This window comes from Lepidochelys olivacea (genome assembly GCF_965140295.1).
Source record: "Lepidochelys olivacea isolate rLepOli2 genome assembly, chromosome: 4".
Classification (NCBI taxonomy): domain Eukaryota; kingdom Metazoa; phylum Chordata; order Testudines; family Cheloniidae; genus Lepidochelys; species Lepidochelys olivacea.
In genome coordinates, this window is record NC_140414.1 from 76,751,405 (window position 1) to 76,773,535 (window position 22,131).

The window sequence follows — 22,131 nt, forward strand, 5'->3', positions numbered from 1 at the left end:
TATAAAGGACGGTACATGAGTTTTCATTCTGCTCTGAAAAAGGACTTCAATATTAGGCAAAATTAAAAAATCTAGTATTTCTAGAGCAGAACAATCTCATGACAGCAAAAACAGCTAAACAATATTCTTGAGCCAGGTGTAAAATTTCTTATTATGCTGTACCCATAACTCTTAGTATCACAACTAGTCCCTTTTCAACAAGACAACTATCTCTTCAGTGGTAGTCTCACAAATACTAGCTTTCTGTTTCACACTTTATACAGGGGGCACTGTCAATAGACCACTGTCATTGCAGAGCAGTGCATATTACATTACATAAATAAAGAACCAATACTGTTATTTTAACACCCCTACAGTGCATGCCACTAAAACAAGCCACGTTTTCTGCATGATGACATTTGAGTTTACTGTGATATCTGCAGTATTTCCTGTACTAACAGTGGCAAATATCAGAGTTAATTTAACTACTCCAGACAGTAAGTGGTGTTTTTTCAATGGTATAAACATGAGCCAAAGAAACCAGGATTCGGGGGGATATAAAGAAAATGCTTTGCAAGCTGTTTACTTTGGGCATGGCTACACTTACAGATGTACAGCGCTTTGAGTTAAACCAGCCTTCGTAGAGTGCAGTAGGGAAAGCACTGCAGTCTGTCCACACTGACAGCTTCAAGTGCACTGGTGTGGCCACATTTGCGGCACTTGCAGCGGCATTGGGAGCGGTGCATTATGGGCAGCTATCCCAGCATGCAAGTGGCTGCAACGTACTTTTCAAATGGGGGTGGGGTGGGGTGGAGTGTGACAGGAAGTGTGTTGTGTGTATGTGGGGGGGAGAGAGTGGGTTTTTGGGGGGCTGAGAGCATGTCAGCACGCTGTCCTGTAAGTTCAGACAGTAGCAGACCCCCCTCGCCTCCCCGTCTCTCTCTCTCTCTCTCTCACACAGCATTCCACACTAATGGTTGCTTTGTCTTGAAGCAGATAAGCAGCTGGCTGTCAGAAACGGAGCTTTCAAAAGGCATTTCCACATTCCTACAGATGATTCCAAACAATGACAAGAGTGGCCACTTGACTTAAAGGGATTATGGGATGTTTCCGGAGGCTGATCAGAGCGCAGTAAAGCAACATCTCGTTCACACTGGTGCTGCGGCGCTCCAAAGAGGGTGCAGCAAACGTTATTCCACTTGCCGAGGTGGAGTACCAGCAGTGCTGTAGCTGTGGAGTCAGAGCGCTCTACGTGCCTTGCCAGTGTGGATGAGTAGTGAGCCCGGGGCTCCTTTATTGTGCTGTAACTCGCAAGTGTAGCCAAGCCCTTTGATATGCTGAATACCGTGCTGCAACACACTGGACACTCTCAGCCCTGGTCTACACTAGGACTTTAGGTCGAATTTAGCAGCGTTAAATCGATGTAAACCTGCACCTGTCCACACAATGAAGCCCTTTATTTCGACTTAAAGGGCTCTTAAAATCGATTTCCTTACTCCACCCCTGACAAGTGGATTAGCGCTTAAATCGACATTGCCGGCTCGAATTTGGGGTACTGTGGACACAATTCGATGGTATTGGCCTCCGGGAGCTATCCCAGAGTGCTCCATTGTGACCGCTCTGGACAGCACTCTCAACTCAGATGCACTGGCCAGGTAGACAGGAAAAGAACCGCGAACTTTTGAATCTCATTTCCTGTTTGGCCAGCGTGGCAAGCTGCAGGTGACCATGCAGAGCTCATCAGCACAGGTGACCATGATGGAGTCCCAGAATTGCAAAAGAGCTCCAGCATGGACCGAACGGGAGGTACGGGATCTGATCGCTGTTTGGGGAGAGGAATCCGTGCTATCAGAACTCCGTTCCAGTTTTCGAAATGCCAAAACCTTTGTCAAAATCTCCCAGGGCATGAAGGACAGAGGCCACAACAGGGACCCGAAGCAGTGCCGCGTGAAACTGAAGGAGCTGAGGCAAGCCTACCAGAAAACCAGAGAGGCGAACGGCCGCTCCGGGTCAGAGCCCCAAATATGCCGCTTCTATGATGAGCAGCATGCCATTTTAGGGGGTTCAGCCACCACTACCCCAGCCGTGTTGTTTGACTCCTTCAATGGAGATGGAGGCAATACGGAAGCAGGGTTTGGGGACGAAGAAGAAGATGATGATGATGATGAGGTTGTAGATAGCTCACAGCAAGCAAGCGGAGAAACCGGTTTTCCCGACAGCCAGGAACTGTTTCTCACCCTGGACCTGGAGCCAGTACCCCCCGAACCCACCCAAGGCTGCCTCCTGGACCCAGCAGGCGGAGAAGGGACCTCTGGTGAGTGTACCTTTTAAAATGCTATACATGGTTTAAAAGCAAGCATGTGAAAGGATTACTTTGCCCTGGCATTCGTGGTCCTCCTAAATGTACTCCTAAAGCCTTTGCAAAAGGTTTCTGGGGAGGGCAGCCTTATTGCGTCCTTCACGGTAGGACACTTTACCACTCCAGGCCAGTAACATGTACTCAGGAATCATTGTAGAACAAAGCATTGCAGTGTATGTTTGCTGGCATTCAAACAACATCCGTTCTTTATCTCTCTGTGTTATCCTCAGGAGAGTGAGATATAATTCATGGTCACCTGGTTGAAATAGAGTACTTTTCTTCAGGGGACACTCAGAGGAGCCCATTCCTGCTGGGCTGTTTGCCTGTGGCTAAACAGAAATGTTCCCCGCTGTTAGCCACAGGGAGGGGGGAAGGTTGAGGGGGTAGCCACGCGGTGGGGGGAGGCAAAATGCAACCTTGTAACGAAAGCACATGTGCTATGTATGTAATGTTAACAGCAAGGATTACCCTGAAAGAGTGTAGCCACTGTTTTATAAAATGTGTCTTTTTAAATACCGCTGTCCCTTTTTTTTTCTCCACCAGCTGCATGTGTTTCAATGATCACAGGATCTTCTCCTTCCCAGAGGCTAGTGAAGCTTAGAAAGAAAAAAAACCGCACTCGCGATGAAATGTTCTCCGAGCTCATGCTGTCCTCCCACACTGACAGAGCACAGACGAATGCGTGGAGGCAAATAATGTCAGAGTGCAGGAAAGCACAAAATGACCGGGAGGAGAGGTGGCGGGCTGAAGACAGTAAGTGGCGGGCTGAAGAGAGGGCTGAAGCTCAAATGTGGCGGCAGCGTGATGAGAGGAGGCAGGATTCAATGCTGAGGCTGCTGGAGGACCAAACCAGTATGCTCCAGTGTATGGCTGAGCTGCAGGAAAGGCAGCTGGAGCACAGACTGCCACTGCAGCTCCTCTGTAACCAACCGCCCTCTTCCCCAAGTTCCATAGCCTCCACACCCAGACGCCCAAGAACGCAGTGGGGGGGCCTCCGGCCAACCAGCCACTCCACCACAGAGGATTGCCCAAAAAAAAAGAAGGCTGGCATTCAATAAATTTTAAAGTTGTAAACTTTTAAAGTGCTGTGTGGCATTTTCCTTCCCTCCTCCACCACCCCTCCTGGGCTACCTTGGTAGTCATCCCCCTATTTGTGTGATGAATGAATAAAGAATGCATGAATGTGAAGCAACAATGACTTTATTGCCTCTGCAAGCGGTGATTGAAGGGAGGAGGGGCGGGTGGTTAGCTTACAGGGAAGTAGAGTGAACCAAGGGGCGGGGGGTTTCATCAAGGAGAAACAAACAGAACTTTCACACCGTAGCCTGGCCAGTCATGAAACTGGTTTTCAAAGCTTCTCTGATGTGTACCACACCCTCCTGTGCTCTTCTAACCGCCCTGGTGTCTGGCTGCGCGTAACCAGCAGCCAGGTGATTTGCCTCAACCTCCCACCCCGCCATAAACGTCTCCCCCTTACTCTCACAGATATGGTGGAGCACACAGCAAGCAGTAATAACAGTGGGAATATTGGTTTCGCTGAGGTCTAAGCGAGTCAGTAAACGGCGCCAGCGCGCCTTTAAACGTCCAAATGCACATTCTACCACCATTCTGCACTTGCTCAGCCTGTAGTTGAACAGCTCCTGACTACTGTCCAGGCTGCCTGTGTACGGCTTCATGAGCCATGGCATTAAGGGGTAGGCTGGGTCCCCAAGGATACATATAGGCATTTCAACATCCCCAACAGTTATTTTCTGGTCTGGAAATAAAGTCCCTTCCTGCAGCTTTTGAAACAGACCAGAGTTCCTGAAGATGCGAGCGTCATGTACCTTTCCCGGCCATCCCACGTTGATGTTGGTGAAACGTCCCTTGTGATCCACCAGAGCTTGCAGCACTATCGAAAAGTACCCCTTGCGGTTTATGTACTCGCCAGCTTGGTGCTCCGGTGCCAAGATAGGGATATGGGTTCCGTCTATTGTCCCACCACAGTTAGGGAATCCCATTGCAGCAAAGCCATCCACTATGACCTGCACATTTCCCAGGGTCACTACCGTTGATATCAGCAGATCTTTGATTGCGTGGGCTACTTGCATCACAGCAGCACCCACAGTAGATTTGCCCACTCCAAATTGATTCCCAACTGCCCGGTAGCTGTCTGGCGTTGCAAGCTTCCACAGGGCTATCGCCACTCGCTTCTCAACTGTGAGGGCTGCTCTCATCTTGGTATTCATGCGCCTCAGGGCAGGGGAAAGCAAGTCACAAAGTTCCATGAAAGTGCCCTTACGCATGCGAAAGTTTCGCAGCCACTGGGAATCGTCCCAGACCTGCAACACTATGCGGTCCCACCAGTCTGTGCTTGTTTCCCGAGCCCAGAATCGGTGTTCCACAGCATGAACCTGCCCCATTAGCACCATGATGCATGCATTGGCAGGGCCCATGCTTTCAGAGAAATCTGTGTCCATGTCCTGATCACTCACGTGACCGCGCTGACGTCGCCTCCTCGCCCGGTATCACTTTGCCAGGTTCCGGTGCTGCATATACTGCTGGATAATGCGTGTGGTGTTTAATGTGCTCCTAATTGCCAAAGTGAGCTGAGCGGCCTCCATGCTTGCCTTGTATGGCGTCCGCACAGAAAAAAGGCGCGGAACGATTGTCTGCCGTTGCTCTGACGGAGGGAGGGGCGACTGACGACACGGCTTACAAGGTTGGCTTCAGGGAGCTAAAATCAACAAAGGGGGTGTCTTTACATCAAGGAGTATTTCAGGCAGGACTTCACGGAGGGTTCCAATAAGAAATGGTGCACCTAAGTTATTGTTCTTATTGGAACAAGGAGGTTAGCCTGGCCTCTGATTGATACATGGCTAGATTTACCTCGCTACACCTTCTCTGTGAGTGACTGCAGTGTGACCTAGAGGAATGAGTCCCCTAGACAGGGGAGGAGGCAAATGAGTACAAAACAAATCTGGTCTATTTCTTGTTTTGATCCACTCCATCTATCTTTTACATCTTTGGCTGGCAACAGACGGTGCAGAAGGACTGCATGCCATCCACATCTCATGGCTGCTCGGCAGAAGATGGTACAATACGACTGCTAGCAATCCGTATCGCCTGCCTGCTCACCGTAAGAAGGTTCAATAGGACTGACTGCAGGACTAAAGAGAATGACCTGGTCAAGTCACTCCAAATTTAGTCCCTGCGCCCATGTCTGCCCAGGCGCTCCCAGCCGACGTGGCCAGGAGCACCTCAGACATGACGATGACGGCTACCAGTCGTATTGCACCGTCTGCTGCCACAAGGCAAGGGGTTGCTGCTACTGTGTAGCAAAGCCGTACCGCGTCTGCCAGCACCCAGGAGACATAGGGTGACGGTTACCTGAGCGGGCTCCATGCTTGCCGTGGTATGGCGTCTGCACAGGTAACTCAGGAAAAAAGGCACGAAACGATTGTCTGCCCTTGCTTTCACGGAGGGAGGGAGGGAACGGGGGCCTCACGATATGTACCCAGAACCACCCGCGACAATGTTTTAGCCCCATCAGGCATTGGGATCTCAACCCAGAATTCCAAAGGGCAGTGGAGACTGCGGGAACTGTGGGATAGCTACCCACAGTGCAACGCTCCGGAAGTCGACTCTAGCCTCGGTACTGTGGAAGCGCTCCGCTGAGTTAATGCACTTAATGCACTTAGAGCATTTTCTGTGGGGACACACACACTTGAATATATAAAACCGATTTCTAAAAAAACAACTTCTATAAATTCGACCTTATTCCGTAGTGTAGACATACCCTCACAGTTACTGACCCTGGACTCTGGCCTCTCCAATATTATTTGATGTTAATCAATAAACATCGGTACTTGTCAATGCATTCCTCCACTCACAAATCATTAGTCACTTACCACTTTTAAAAAAACATATACAGATGGGGAAAATTAAAAGCAATTAATAAAACATGTTTGTAAAGATCAACTATTAAAGCAGCAACTGTTATTTATTGTTATTCTTGTAAAATGTCTTGATAAGTACCCTGCTGAGGGAGAGTACTGGAGGGCTCTCTTCATCAAATCCTCCCCAATATCCACAGCTGTTCCATCTCTCGTGGTAATAGTGGCCATCTTAAATGGGAAAGTGTTGGGGTTCGGTACTCCTCCAGCCAAGGAGATTAGTGAAGGGGGAGACTTCTGCATCATTTCAGCTACAGTGAAAGATGAGGAAGAAAACCTCCATTACACATTAGCCTATTCAAGATATAACATTTCCCCTTCCCCCATCCATCCCTTCATTTCCTATATAATATTTAAAGGGGACCTGCAGAGGAAAAGTTAATGCAGATTTGTGCCTGTTTGTACCCTTTGTTGGATAATGCAGTCTTTTTAGATATCAGGCATGCCAACATTTATCATTTATTTTCTTGGCTGACTCAAAAATACATTGTGAGCTTTCTTGGCATTAACTGAACAGGAATGGATGGTGAATCTTTAACAAAGATAGCTTTCCTTCCAGCTGTTTGAATTACATAGGTGTAAAATGAAAAGTTTTAAATAGTCTGAGTAAAAATCACTTCCGCCTCCTATTAATCAGGTTTTAATTCTTTGATATCTGTGATATCTCAATCCTGCTTATTCTCTAGTTTTCAGTAGTGTAATCCAGCAGCACGGGGTATGCAAGACCAGAATTTTTACTGGAAAAATTGCAGGGAAAGCCACCTCCTCTTAAAATAAATAAATAAATAAATAGTTTTTTTACTCCAGTCTGGATTGCTTTTCTAGTCATTAGAACAAGCTGTTTTTGTAACTATAATTAGTTTTTAAACTTTGAACACTGTCAAGGTTCCTTCCCCACTCTGAACTCTAGCGTACAGATATGGGGACCTGTATGAAAACCTCCTAAGCTTACTTTTACCAGCTTAGGTTAAAACTTCCCCAAGGTACAAACTATTTTACCCTTGGACTTCCACTGCCACCACCAAACTTTATCTGGGTTCCTGAAAAAACGTAGTTTGGAAACGTAGTTTGGAAACAAAATCCTCCCAACCCTTGCACCCCACTTCCTGGGGAAGGTTTGGTAAAAATCCTCACCAATTTGCATAGGTGACCAGAGACCCAAACCCTTGGATCTTAGAACAATGAAAAAGCATTCAGTTTCCTTACAAGAAGATTTTTAATAGAAGTAAAAAGGAATCACCTCTGTAAAATCAGGATGGTAGATACCTTACAGGGTAATTAGATTCAAAACATAGAGAATCCCTCTAGGCAAAACCTTAAGTTACAAAAAAGACACACAGACAGGAATATTCATTCTATTCAGCACAGCTATTTTCTCAGCCATTTAAAGAAATCATAATCTAACACATACCTATCTAGATTACTTACTAAGTTCTAAGACTCCATTCCGGCAAAAGCATCACACAGTCACACAATCAGACACAGACCCTTTGTTTTTCTCCCTCCTCCCAGCTTTTGAAAGTCTCTTGTCTCCTCATTGGTCATTTTGGTCAGGTGCCAGCCAGGTTACCTTTAGCTTCTTAACCCTTTACAGGTGAGAGGATTTTTCCTCTCTCCAGAAGGGATTTTAAAGGGGTTTACCCTTCCCTTTACATTTATGACAAACACCTAATATCTTAATGCTCTACTTTGTGGGGGAAAAAGTTGACAACTCTTATTTTTGAAAGCAACACATTTAGTTTGTTTGTTTAATGTTTTCAAGACATACCACATAATGCTTCTGTTTATAAATTCAGAAGTTACCAAAATACCACTTGAAGCAGGTTTCTAAAGAGCAGCTAGAAAAACAAAGAAGATCTAAATTTTACCCAAGTTCATGCACGTAATGTCCACTGAAGTGAAATGGCAACTGCCAGCCTACACCCCAGGGAAGAATTTGGCCCACAGTGAGGAGGTGATGGGACGTAGGCTAAAAGCAGTTACAAAAGGTATATGTTTTTAGGCCCTTATTTTGCAACTGGCTCCATGTAGGCCTCAGCTGGAGGTACAGAAGCATTTTTTCCTGCCATATGGAACAATCAGCTATCAACAATAGCATGTATAGCAGTGGTTCTCAACCTTTCCAGACTACTGTACCTCTTTAAGAACATAAAAATGGCCATACTGGGTCAGACCAAAGGTCCACCCAGCCCAGTATCCTGTCTACCGACAGTGGCCAACGCCAGGTTTCCCCAAGGGAGTGAACCTAACAGGTAATGATCAAGTGATCTCTCTCCTGCCATCCATCTCCACCCTCTGACAAACAGAGGCTAGGGACACCAGTCCTTACCCATCCCAGCTAATAGCCATTAATGGACTTAACCTCCATGAATTTATCCAGTCCTCTTTTAAATCCTGTTATAGTCCTAGCCTTCACAGCCTCTTCAGGCAAGGAGTTCCACAGGTTGACTGTGGGCTGTGTGAAGAAGAACTTCCTTTTACTTGTTTTAAACCTGCTGCCCATTAATTTCATTTGGGGGCCCCTACTTATATTACGGGAACAAGTAAATAACTTTTCCTTATTCACTTTCTCCACATCACTCATGATTTTATATACCTCTATCCTATCCCCCCTTAGTCTCCTCTTTTCCAAGCTGAAAAGCCCTAGCCTCTTTAATCTCTCCTCATACGGGACCCGTTCCAAACTCCTAATCATTTTAGTTCCCTTTTCTGAACCTTTTCTAATGCCAGTATATCTTTTTTGAGATGAGGGGACCACATCTGTACACAGTATTCAAGATGTGGGCATACCATGGATTTATATAAGGTCAATAAGATATTCTCCGTCTTATTCTCTATCCCTGTTTTAATGATTCCTAACATCCAGTTTGCCTTTTTTAACTGCTGCTGCACACTGTGTGGATGTCTTTAGAGAACTCTCCACGATGACTCCAAGATCTTTTTCCTGATTAGTTGTAGCTAAAGTAGCCGCCATCATATTGTATGAATAGCTGGGGTTATTTTTTCCAATATGCATTACTTTACATTTATTCACATTAAATTTCATTTGCCATTTTGTTGCCCAATCACTTAGTTTTGTGAGATCTTTTTGAAATTTCTTCACAGTATGCTTTGGTCTTAACTATCTTGAGCAGTTTAGTATCATCTGCAAACTTTGCCACCTCACTGTTTACCCCTTTCTCCAGATCATTTATAAATAAGTTGAATAGAATTGGTCCTAGGACTGACCCTTGGGCAACACCACTAGTTACCCCTCTCCATTTTGAAAGTACCATTTACTCCTACCCTTTGTTCCCTGTCTTTTAACCAGTTCTCAGTCCATGAAAGGATCTTCCCTCTTATCCCATGACAACTTAATTTACGTAAGAGCCTTTGGTGAGGGACCTTGTCAAAGTCTTTCTGGAAATCTAAGAACATTATGTCCACTGGATCCCCCTTGTCCACAAGTTTGTTGACCCTTCAAAGAACTCTAATAGATTAGTAAGACATGATTTCCCTTTACAGAAACTATGTTGACTTTTGCCCAACAATTTATGTTCTTCTACGCATCTGACAATTTTATTCTTTACTATTGTTTCAACTAATTTGCCCGGTACTGACGTTAGACTTACTGGTCTGTAATTGCCAGGATCACCTCTAGAGCCCTTTTAAAATATTGGCGTTACATTAGCTATCTTCCAGTCATTGGGTACAGAAGCGGATTTAAAGGACAGGTTACAAACCATAGTTAATAGTTCTGCAATTTTACATTTGAGTTCTTTCAGAACTCTTGGGTGAATGCCATCTGGTCGTGGTGACTTGTTACTGTTAAGTTTCTCAATTAATTCCAAAACCTCCTCTAGTGACACTTCAATCTGTGATAATTCAGGAGTCAGATTTGTCTTGCGTACCCCCAATCTCACCTCACTTAAAAACTACTTGCTTACAAAAATAGACATAAAAATACAAAAGTGTCACAGCACATTATTACTGAAAAATTTCTTACTTTCTCATTTTGTCTGTATGAAATTTTAGTCATAGAATCATAGGAGATTAGGGTTGGAAGAGACCTCAAGAGGTCATCTAGTCCAACCCGTGCTCAAAGCAGGACCAACACCAACTAAATCATCCCAGCCAGGGCTTTGTCATGCCAGGCCTTAAAAACCTCTGAGGATGGAGGTTCCACCACCTCCCTAGGTAACCCATTTCAGTGCTTCACCACCCTCCTAAAGAAATAGTGTTTCCTAAAATCCAACCTAGACTTCCCACACTGCAGCTTGAGACCACTGCTCCTTGTTCTGTCATCTGCCACCACTGAGGACAGATGAGCTTCATCCTCTTTGGAACCCCGCTTCAGGTAGTTGAAGGCTGCTGTCAAATCCCCCTGTCCCCCACTCTTCTTTTCTGCAGACTAAACAAGCCCAGTTCCCTCAGCCTCATCCGTGCTGAATAGAGGGGAATAATCACTTCCCTCAATCTGCTGGCAATGCTCCTACTAATGCAGCCCAATATGCCGTTAGCCTTCTTGGCAACAAGGGCACACTGTTGACTCATATTCAGCTTCTCATCCACTGTAATCCCCAGGTCCTTTTCTGCAGAACAGCTGCTTAGCCAGTCAGTCCTCAGCCTGTATCAGTGCATGGGATTCTTCTGTCCTAAGTGCAGGACTCTGAACTTGTCCTTTTTGAACCTCATCAAATTTCTTTTGGCCCAATCCTTCAGTTTGTCTAGGTCACTCTGGACCTTATCCCTACCCTCCAGCATATTTCCCTCTCCCCCCTGTTTAGTCATCTGCAAACTTGCTGAGGGTGCAATCCATCCTATTACCCAGATCATTAATAAATATGTTGAACAAAACCAACCCCTGGGGCACGCCACTTGATACCGGCTGCCAACTGGACATCGAGCCGTTGATCACTTGTTGAGCTCGACAATCTAGCCAGCTTTCTATCCACCTTATATCCATTCATCCAATCCATACTTTTTTAACTTGCTGGCAAGAATACTGTGGGAGACTGTATCAAAAGCTTTGCTAAAGTCAAGATATATCACATCCACTGCTTTCCCTATATCCACAGAGCCAGTTATCTCATCACAGAAGGCAATCAGGTTGGTCAGGCATGACTTGCCCTTGGTGAATCTATGTTGACTGTTCCTGATGACCTTCCTTTCCTCCAAGTGCTTCAAAATGGTTTCCTTGAGGACCTGCTCCATGATTTTTCCAGGGGACTGAGGTGAGGCTGACTGGTCTGTAGTTCCCTGGGTTCTCCTTCTTTCCTTTTTAAAAGATGGGCACTGTATTTGCCTTTTTCCAGTTGTCCTGGACCTCCCCAATTGCCATGAGTTTTCAAAGATAATGGCCAATGGCTCTGCAATCACATCAGCCAATTCCCTCAGCACCCTTGGATGCATTAGATCTGGACCCATGGACTTGTGCACGTCCAGCTTTTCTAAATAGTTCTTAACCTGTTCTTTCACCCCTGAGGCCTGCTCACCTCCTCCCCATACTGTGTTGCCCAGGACAGCAATGTGGGAACTGACCTTGTCTGTGAAAACAGAGGTAAAAAAAGCATTGAGTACTTCAGCTTTTTCCACATCATCTGTCACTAGGTTGCCTCCCCCATTCATTAAGGGACCCACACTTTCCATGACCTTTTTCTTGTTGCTAACATACCTGTAGAAACCCTTCTTGTTATCCTTCACACCCCTTGCTAGCTGCAACTCCAGTTGTGTTTTGGCCTTTCTGATTACACCCTTGCATGCTCAAGTCTGTATTGACTTCACTAGTGCTTTTTATGTAGCCTGTTATAAAACTAGGCAAATATCTAGATGAGTTGATGTACCCTCTGGAAACCTCTGTGTACCCTCAGGGGTTCGCATACCCCTGGTTGAGAACCATTGGTGTACAGTATGAATCTAGAGCTAGCTGTACAGAGTGGGGCAAGTAAGAAGCAGTGATGGAGTGAAACAGCCAAGGAAGTTGATAGGTACAGGAGCTACTCAGCATATCAATATGGCTGGTAAGGTCAAGAGTAATATACTAGAGTGAACGGTGGATTCTTTGCAACTTGAAGCCTTTACATCATGAGTAGTATACGGCTCAACAGTATTCATCACCATTTATTTTTTGACAGGTTTCCACGCTCCCTCTGGGGTTTATGTCCCGCCCTCCAACCCTGTTTCTGTTGGCGCCGAAGTTTGGTGCTGTTGGCCATTTTGAAAAAAAAAATTCGTGTGTCGTGTGTGTTTGTGCTTGGATACATTTAGAGAAAAAGGTTGAAAGAATAGAGTGAGAGAGTTTAAAGATGAAAAAAGAAAGTTTGGGTAAGGTTTAGAGGAAAAAAAGGAAAGAAAAGTTATCTGGGGAGGCAGAGAGAGAATTGTAAAGGTCTAGTTTGGCATGTTATTCAAGAATAGAAAAATGTGAAATAAATATAAAAGGTTATTAACTATCACGGTAGGTTAAGAAAAGAGCTAAATAATATTAAAGCTAGGTTTAAAAAGGAAATTTACTAAGTCAGAGCCTGTTTAGTAAGTACCTGGCCAAAAACTATAAAGGGGGGGCTAAGAAAAAAGCATTTAAACTACTCACTCTCAGGTTAGGTTAAGAAAAGAGCCTTTAAAACATTAAATTAAAAACTAGGTTTAAAAAGGGAATTTACTAATTCCCTGTTTAGTAAGCACATGGTAAAAAAGTGAATAGAAAAACATTTAAATTCAAGGGTAGGTTAAGAAAAAACATTTAAACTATTCAATATCAGGGTAGGTTAAGAAAAGAGCTTTTAAAAACATTAAATAATATTAAAAGCTAGGTTTAAGAAAAACACACATAGCAAAAAAAGAGGGAATTTACTAAGGCAGATCCCGTTTAGTAAGCACATGGTAAAAAAGTTAATAGAAAAGCATTCAAACAATTAAATACAAGGGTAGGTTAAGAAAAAAGCATTTAAAAAGAGTTAAATAAAAGAAACATATAAAGAGAGGTTAAAAGAGAGAACAGGACAAGAAAAGGGAAAAGAAAGCCCCTTTGCAAAGGGCAAAGATAGACAGCACGTGGTTGAATCAGAGAGAGAGAGAGAGAGAGAGCGCGCTTTTACCCTTCCAGTCTTTCTGCCGAATGAACCAACTTCCCAGATTTACTGCCCCTCAGACCTGTTATCACCGCCTTTGGATTGGACCAATCAGATGTTGTTCTACAGCAGTGTCATAGAATTCGAATGAATTAATCCTATAGTCCCAAGATTTTAAACAAGAGCCAACTCCCTTCTCTCCTCCCCCGCCCCCCTTTAACTGCCTTATTCTTATCTAAAAATACAAATCCCCAAGCATTTTTCCTGCAATGTAGACCTTTTACATAGAGGCTTTAATAAAAGTTAAAACCATAATCTTTTAGTAACAAACAATTTTTAGAAGTTTTTCCCTAGGTGTTAGACTAACATGGGCTATTTTTTAGTAAGCACAACTTGAAGCTGCAGCAAAGCTCCCGTCAGCAAAAACAGCGACTGTGAGTCAGTGGATCAGAGATAAGAAGTCTGCTTCTTTCCCAAACTTTTTAACAAATGCAAGTAAAAGTTACATAAGCTATTTTTTTCTTGTGTTTTTTGTATAAATCCAAACTTTAAAAAGGAATCTTGTTTTTTGATTAAAACACATATGTAAACTCCCCTCCATTGCCAGTTTTCATATTCTTACCCAGTTGTTTTGGTACTTTAAAAACACTATTTTTAAAAGGACAGCTAGTATCTTAAGCCTTTTTAGTTCACTAAACTTCTACAAAATATCCCTAAAAGGGGTCTTGATTTGTTACAGCTCAGTCAATACTGCTTTTTCATAATAAACTTTAAAAAAACCATAATGCTTCAAATAGGCCTCACTGCATACAGAATATCCTTTAAAAAGGTCATGTTATTTTACATCTCAGTCAATTCTGTATTTTCATGTTAAATGTTAAAAATATTTATATAATGAAACACTGCATGTTTAGCAAGTGTTAAAGGTATGGGGGAAAAGTCAAGGGGTGAGGGTATTCTTCAGATAGGCTATCTCTAAGCTTCGCGCAGTCACAAAGCAGTGTTTTTTGTCTTTTACAATCAGTAAATGGAATAAAATACTTCTTATAACTTTCATAAAGTATCTTTCAATGCAATCTCACCATTTTTTAAAACTTTAACAGCATTTAAAAAGTTAGGAAAGAAGTCTGTGTAAAAAATAACCAAGCAAACTGAAGGAGTGACCCTCTAGAACCTTGCTAAGGCAGACTATAGTGCATGGAGCACTGGCTAGCCTAATTAGTCTTATCTGCTTTTAAAATTTAGAGAAAGCTCCAGCCTGTGTTGTATTATTTTAATAAAATCTATGGACCCAAAACGAACACAGGAGCTTGTACCTGTGTCTCAGCACACGGGCTGCAAACATTTAAAAACAAAGACATTCTGATAATGCAACAGAAAAATTCATACTTAAATCTAAAAGCCCTAGGAAAATAAAAGCTTATTATAACTTTCACATGGATTTGTTAAAAAGTGGGGAGGAAAATAAACTTCTCTCTGATCCACTGGATTACAGAACAAGTGGAATATAAACTAGCTGTTACTAAGGATCTGTGGTTTTCACTCTGGGATGTTTTCTGCATGCTCATTTTTTTTTAATTGAAACACACATGTAAAAATGTTAAATAAAGGGCTCTGTCTTCATATAGGCTTGTCTTTTAAAGTATTTATTCCTTTACAAAACTTAATATAACTTTCACTTGTATTTGTTAAAAAGCAGGCAAAGAAGCAGCCTTCTTATCTCTGATCTACTGGCTGGCTGTTTTTGCTGACAGCTGCTTTTCTGCAAAAGCCTGCTGTTTCGAACTGTCCTTACTAAAAAAAATGACTAGTGCTAGCCTAAAACCTAGGGGAAAACTTTTTTATCACTATACAGTACTTTTATAAACTGGTTTTCTGTGTTTTTTAACCCTGAACTGTTTCTGCACTCACATATTATTGAAACACTTATGCTTAAGGGGCTAAACGAAGGCATGTGTGTCTTCGTATAGGCTTGTCTTTTCAAGTGTTTATACCCTTCCAAGACTTTCACCTCTCTTTTTTAAAAAGTGGGGAAAGAAACAAACTTCTTCTCTCTGATCCAGAGGTTGACAAAATAAGGGGAATATAAACTGTCTGTTATTAAGAACCTGGGGTTTTAAACCTGGGATGCTTCTGCATGCTCTTTATTATTGAAACACTCCTGTAAATAAAAGGTTGTTTCTTCAGATAGGTTTGTCTTTTCAAGTAAATATAAAAGCAGAGCTTTATTCCTTTACAAAACTTAATGTAACTTTAACTTGTGTTTGTTAAAAAGCAGGTGAAGAAGCAACCTTCTTCTCTCTGATCACAGAGGCTGTTTTTGCTAACAATGGCTTTGCTGCAAAAGCCTGTTGTTTCATATTGTGCTTACTAAAAAATAACCCATGTTAGTCTAAAACCTAGGGAAAACGTTTTTATCACTATAATTTACTTTTATAAACAGGTTCTCTGTGTTTTTAACCCTGGAATGTTTCTACATGCTCACTTTTTATTGAAACATATGCAAAAGTGCTAAATGAAGGGATGTGTCTTCATAAAGGCTTGTCTTTTCAAGTGTTTATTCCTTTACAAGACTTAATATAACTTTCACCTCTATTTGTTAAAAAGTGGGGGAAGAAACAAACTTCTTCTCTCTAATCCACTGGTTTACAAAATAAGGGGAATATAACCTGGTTGTTACTAAGGACCTGTGGTTTTCAACCTGGGGTGTTTCTGCATGCTCTGTGATATGCAGGAGATCAGACTAGATGATCATGATGGTCACTTCTGGCCTTAAGCCTTAGTCTTCTTCAAGTGACACGCAAGGGCAATCAGAAGTGCGAGGAAAGATGAGACTGACCTTCAGGAGGACTTCCTCTTCGATTCAATAATAGTTAATTATTGAATCAAAGAGGAAGTCCTCCTGAAGGTCAGTCTCATCTTTCCTAATAGTCAAATGGTCCTGTACAACTAATAAAAATTCGGCAACAAAAGTCACAGTTTAATGGCCACAACTCCAGAAGCAGGGGTATTACCAGAAATATTTTTTGGCATGAATTTAAAAGAATTAAACAGTGTTACTATTTTCATTTCTTTTCTCTGTGTGGGGTGGTTTCCATTGGGTACAAATTCATTTTATGGAACAAAGGCAAACTATCTCAGCTACCTCTGCCTTTACCCATTGAAAGCAAATAAGACAAACAGCATATTTGTTAGCTATATATGTATTAGGTTATAATTGCCCACAGTTTTCTTGTAAGACTGCTCCGCTATTTATCTGCAGCGTCATGGCTGAGTTCAGAAGACAGGGCAATATGGTTTAGGAGCTGTTAGTGAGGGGTGACCAGTGTGTACTCACTCAGAACTCTTATTGGAGATGCCTTTCTTGCTGCACTTACTGCAGTGATGAAATGAGAGTAATTCATGTCTATAAGACGAGCAGCAATTCAGTTCATTAGTTAAATGGGACACAACGGGCTAGAAAAAGGAAGGAAAAAGGAAACATCACTTTTCAACATGGTTCATGACATTGGATTGTAAACACATTAAAAATATCCATCAGTAAAAAACTTTTCCAACATACAATCTGTTTAACTTGGCCATTTAGTAAGATAATTAAAATGGAGGAATACACATTGTTAAGCTCACAATTTAATCTAATTAAAATGAATTCCCTTCATATTGATTCAAAATAGCTTTTTAAAAATGTTAATGAATGTTTAGATGACACTTATTTTGGGGAGCCCATTCACAAAACAATGTATAGTGGTTTTGTGCTCTCTCTCTCTCGCTCTCACTCTTTTTGTTTCTGCTGTAGTAGTTAACCAGCACTGTTTTGAGAGTCATATACATTTTTGGGGAACATCAACAATTCTGATGCACACACACATAAAAAAGGAAATAAGTAGCAGCTCTATATTGGGTTCATTTAAAAGACAAGGAGGGGAAGGGAAAAATAAAATTGTCAAATGAAAATGGACAAAAAACAAACTTCACAGTAGAGAATGAAATGCTGTATTTCTAAGATAGCATACCAAACAATGAAGAAAAGAATTTATAAAGCATTTCAGGTTATTACATTAAATAATTATAGTATATACATTCCAGTTGTTCTGGGATTTATTCCTCTGTGGTCCAGTCCAACACCCAATAATGTCATCAGAAGGACTCTCATTGATTTCAGTTAGATTTGGATCAAGTTCTTGGATTTTAAGATTAGTATAAATAGCCATGCCACATTTATCAGGAGAATTTGGAGGTGTATGAAGGAATGAGATGAACTGAATGCTTCACTTATGTCACTTGTCCCAAAAAGCAAAAGTTACTGTAAATTAAAGACAAATTATGAGTGTAGAAGAGTGACAGATCTGAACCAACCATCAGCTCTTTCTAATGAGAATCCAGCTTTGTTTTGTTAGCTGAATTAAGTATAGCATTTAAGTTCTCTAACTTATGCAAGCCGTCACAATATAGCACAACACTTGTCTGACTAGGAGACAGAGATGTGGTTTAAATAATGCATAATTATGAATGTCTTCCAAAATGTTTCAAACTGATTTTTCCTTTGCCTCCAAAAGGACCTTACTACAGTAAACAATTTCCATCAGATGTAAAAAGCTGGAAGGAGACAGGGAGGGAGAGAGAGAGACACCCACCCATTCAGAATAGCCAATAGCCCAGTGATTAGGAAGCTCTTTCTCCCACTCTCCCTAGTTGTGAACAATTTGAAAAGGTTTTAGTTTTGTTCCAATGCAGAAAGAAAACAAATTTCAAAACCTAAACATTTTCTATGGTTAGGAAATACTTATCAGTTCACAGAGAACAAGAGTAACTAAAGTCAATTAGTAATGATGGTGAAGAAAAAATTCACCTACTGGGCAAAAAATATGAAAATTATTTCAAAGTTTGGAGCAATCAAGTGCACATGACTATATTTATGTTTTATAGATTACTAACACATAGCAATCAATGTTGCTTTAGTGAATGTATTCCTGTTTGCAATGTTATTTCTGTTATTTGTATTTATATGAACAACCCAATTAAAATATCCTTTCATTCTCAAACTGCAGGGTCTCCTACTGCAGTAGAAGAAAACCTCCTGTATGCGCCCTGTACTTCTGCATACCAAAGCTCCCCAATGTAGCAATAGGCAGACTGAACTGTCTAGAACTTAAGGAAAATATTATTATGGATGGGCCCAGTCTTACAACTTGCTGGGTCCTAATCTGGATAGGGGGTTGGGTCCGGGGGTGGTGGTGGTTAGGGGTGGGGGGTTCCAGGAGGGGGCGATCAGGAGACAAGGAGCATGGGGGGTTGGATGGGTCAGGAGTTCTGAGGGGGGCAGATAGGGTGCAGGGGCCAGGCTGTTTGCAGAGGCACACAGCCTTCCCTACCCAGCCCTCCACACCATTTCGCAACCCGGATGTGGCCCTCAGGACAAAAAGTTTGCCCACCCCTGTGCTAGACCATCACAGGTCCAGAATGACTGTTGGCAGAGGGCTTCTGGAAAGGAAAGCGATGCAATCCATCTTCAACAGGTTGACGTTTTTGTTTTTTGAAAGCTGCTAGCACAATTGACATTCTTTTAGGATTCACTGAAAAAATCCACCTCCAAACTTGATATCAAAAGCATGGACCTAATTCTGCTCTCACTTCCACCAGTTTTCCAATAGGGTCATTTGTATTGTTTTCAGTGAGACTATTCCTAGTTACACAAGTGTGAGACCAGAATCAGTTGCTGTATGTTCTAGAAAATATTTCAAATAGAAATGTATGTGGCTAGGGAAATACTCTTCCTGCAGGACCTAGAATTCATCTTTTCCCCAGGACAAAAACATCACTTTTGAAATACTAGTCCAAATGTATCTGTTGACTATTCACTGTTGCACCAGAAAAGAATACAGCTCACTGTACACAAGGAAGCAAGGTAGAACTCAGAAGTGACGTTAATGTTACTTGTTACTATCTAACTGCAGGCAACTGCAGAAGCAAATGTAAGTAATACCCTGTTACTGACACACCTCATAAGTCAACAGGTAGGTGAATTTGGATGGTGACGGTCCCATCAAATGCATGTTCTGAAGTTACTATAAACTGTTCAAATTTCCTTCTTTTGGATTAAAATTTGATCAATATCCTGGACTGATCCTAGTTCCACTCCCCTTCTCTGCAATGCATTTTGGGATTCAAGGATGATGGGGGCATCTTTTTAAAGGAAAGAGATACTGTTCCTTAAAATTATGGGCATATTACACATTTCTGAGCTTGTGGCACCTTAGAGACTAATAGATAAGCTATTACCAGCTGGACAGTGGGGTGGGAGGAGGTATTGTTTCATATTCTCTGTGTATATATAAAGTCTGCTGCAGTTTCCACGGTATGCATCCGATGAAGTGAGCTGTAGCTCACAAAAGCTTATCCTCAAATAAATTGGTTCGTCTCTAAGGTGCCACAAGTCCTCCTTTTCTTTTTGCGAATACAGACTAACACGGCTGTTACTCTGAAACCTGTCATTTCTGAGCTTGTAGCTGATTTTCTATGGTGCAATGCAAGGCAGACGTTTTCGCTCTGAAACTGAGCAGCAAGGAGCCGCTAACTCTTTACATTTCTCTCTGCGGGGACTAAGCCCTGCCTGCAAAGGATTTCAGTGCTCTGGAAGCCGGTTGTAACAAGCGGGGAGGTGGGGAGCAAAGCAGGCAGGGCCGGCTCCCTTCCCGCCGCGGCGGCAATTTGGGGAGGCAAAATGGGTGGAGCCGCCCTGAAAGCAGGCGATGCTTACTGGGCGGGAGACTTCGCTCCGGCGCGCCCCCGGAGCAGGCCGTGGCGGGTCGGGCTGGGGGCTCGCTCAGTGGCTGGTTCGGAGAAGAACCTCCCCGGCCCTGCTGCGTACGGAGGCTCCCGCCGCGCTCACCCTCGGCCTGCTGCCCGCGCCTGGCCCGCCAGCAGCGTGAGCCTTTGCCCCGGCAGGACTAAGCGTCTGCTGCGGCCGCAGGCCGGCGTGGAACGTTGCAGCGGGACGCGGAGGGCAGCAGCCACTGCCCCGTCCCCACTAGCCCCGCGGCAGACAGGCGCACGCTGACCTTCCTCCCAACGCCAGCCAGAGGCAGGAGCCACCCGCTGTCCCGGGCAGCTGGGATCGCTCCGCTCCGCGCCGGGGCTCGGACCTGGATACGGTCGGTGCAAGGCCGGCTTCAGCCGTGCTCGTGTGCAACCTGTAACGCGCCCTGCTGGGCATGTGCTGCCGGCGGCACGTGAGCGCTAGGAAAGTGAAGCCCCGCTGAAGTCACTGCCCCCTGCTAAACGCCCACAAAGCTGTTGGCTGCCGGGACTGGGAACGGGGTGGGAGGGAGCAGGGAGGTAGCCGTGAAAGAGCAAAGGGAGAGGTCAGAATTCCGGCCACGATTAACTAATAAAAGACTAAAATTAGGTCCCTAGCTATTTAGGCACCCTACTAAGAGGCCAGCTCTTCCCCCCTCAAAACTCCAGAGGCTCCAGTATCTCCTGTTGAGGGGTGCTCAGCACTTTGACAAACAGCTCACTTATTTAGTTGCCTAATTACGGGCATCAAATAAATAAGTCAGCACCTAAGTCTCAGTTTTGGACACTGGGGTCTCTAAGTCACTTGAAACAGGGACTTAGGCTAAGTTAATTTTTAGGTGCTCTTGAAAACTTCACCCACAGCAATAAGGAGTCAGGTGGCAACTTAAAGCCTAAGATTTATTTGGGCATAAGCTTTAGTGGGTAAAAAACCACTTTTTCAGATGCATGGAGTGAAAATTACAGATGGCAGCATTACATACTAACACATGAAGAGAAGGGAGTTACCTTACAAGTGGAGAACCAGTGTTGCCAGGGCAAGTTTGATCAGGGTGGATGTAGTCCACTCCCAATAATTGATGAGGAGGTGTCAATTCCAGGAGAGGCAAAGCTGCTTTTTTTAGTGAGCCAGCCACTCCCAGACCCTATTCAAGCCCAAATTAATGGTGTTAAATTAGCAAATGAATTTTAGTTCTGCATTTTCTCTTTGAAGTCTGTTTCTGCAGTGTGTGGGTTTTTTTTTTCCTTTGGTTCAAGTATGGCTACTTTTAAATGTGTTAGAGAATATCCAGGAAGATTGAAGTGTTCTCCTACTGGCTTTTGTATGTTACCATTCCTGATGTCTGATTTGTGTCCATTTATTCTTTTATGTAGAGACTGTCCGGTTTGGCCAATGTACATGGCAGAGGGGCATTGCTGGAACACAGTCGCGTATATAACATTAGTAGACGTGCAGGTGAATGAGCCCCTGATGGTGTGGCTCATGTGGTTGGGTTCTCTGATGGTGTCGCTAGAGTAGATATGGGGACAGACTGGGCAACGGGGTTTGCTACAGGGATTGGTTCCTGGGTTAGTTTTTCTGTGGTGTGGTGTGCAGTTCCTGGTGAGTATTTGCTTCAGGTTGGGGAGCTGTCTGTAAGCAAGGACTGGCCTGCCTCCCAATGTCTGTGAGAGAGGGACTGTTTTCCAGGATAGATTGTAGATCGCTGATGTGCTGGAGAGGTTTTAGCTGGGGGCTGTATGTGATGGCCTTTGGTGTTTTGCTATTTTCTTTGTTGGACCTGTCCTGTAGCAGGTGACTTCTGGGTACCCATCTTGCTCTGTCAATCTGTTTCCTCATTTCCCCAGGTGGGTACTGTAGTTTTAAGAATGCTTGATAAAGATCTTGTAGGTGTTTGTCTCTGTCTGAGGGATTGGAGCAAATTTGGTTGTATCTTAGGGGTTGGCTGTAGACAATGGATCGTGTGATGTGTCCTGGAAGAAACTCCCATAGTGTAACTTTAGTTGCCTGTTT

The 22,131-nt window shown here is 43.3% G+C and overlaps 1 protein-coding gene across 1 annotated transcript in view; it reads right to left on the minus strand.

Annotated features, from left to right (window-relative positions):
- The window catches only part of LOC311519136 (kynurenine/alpha-aminoadipate aminotransferase, mitochondrial-like), a 41,704-nt gene extending 21,137 nt beyond the window's left edge, over positions 1-20,567 (minus strand). The window contains exons 1-3 of the mRNA XM_084625395.1: positions 20,381-20,567; positions 16,660-16,778; positions 6,356-6,524 (exon numbers count right to left, since the gene is read on the minus strand). Coding sequence (XP_084481521.1) covers positions 6,356-6,524; positions 16,660-16,726 — 236 coding nt within the window. The 5' untranslated portion in view covers positions 16,727-16,778; positions 20,381-20,567. The remainder of the gene's footprint in view (positions 1-6,355; positions 6,525-16,659; positions 16,779-20,380) is intronic.
- Positions 20,568-22,131: the final 1,564 nt, after the last annotated feature.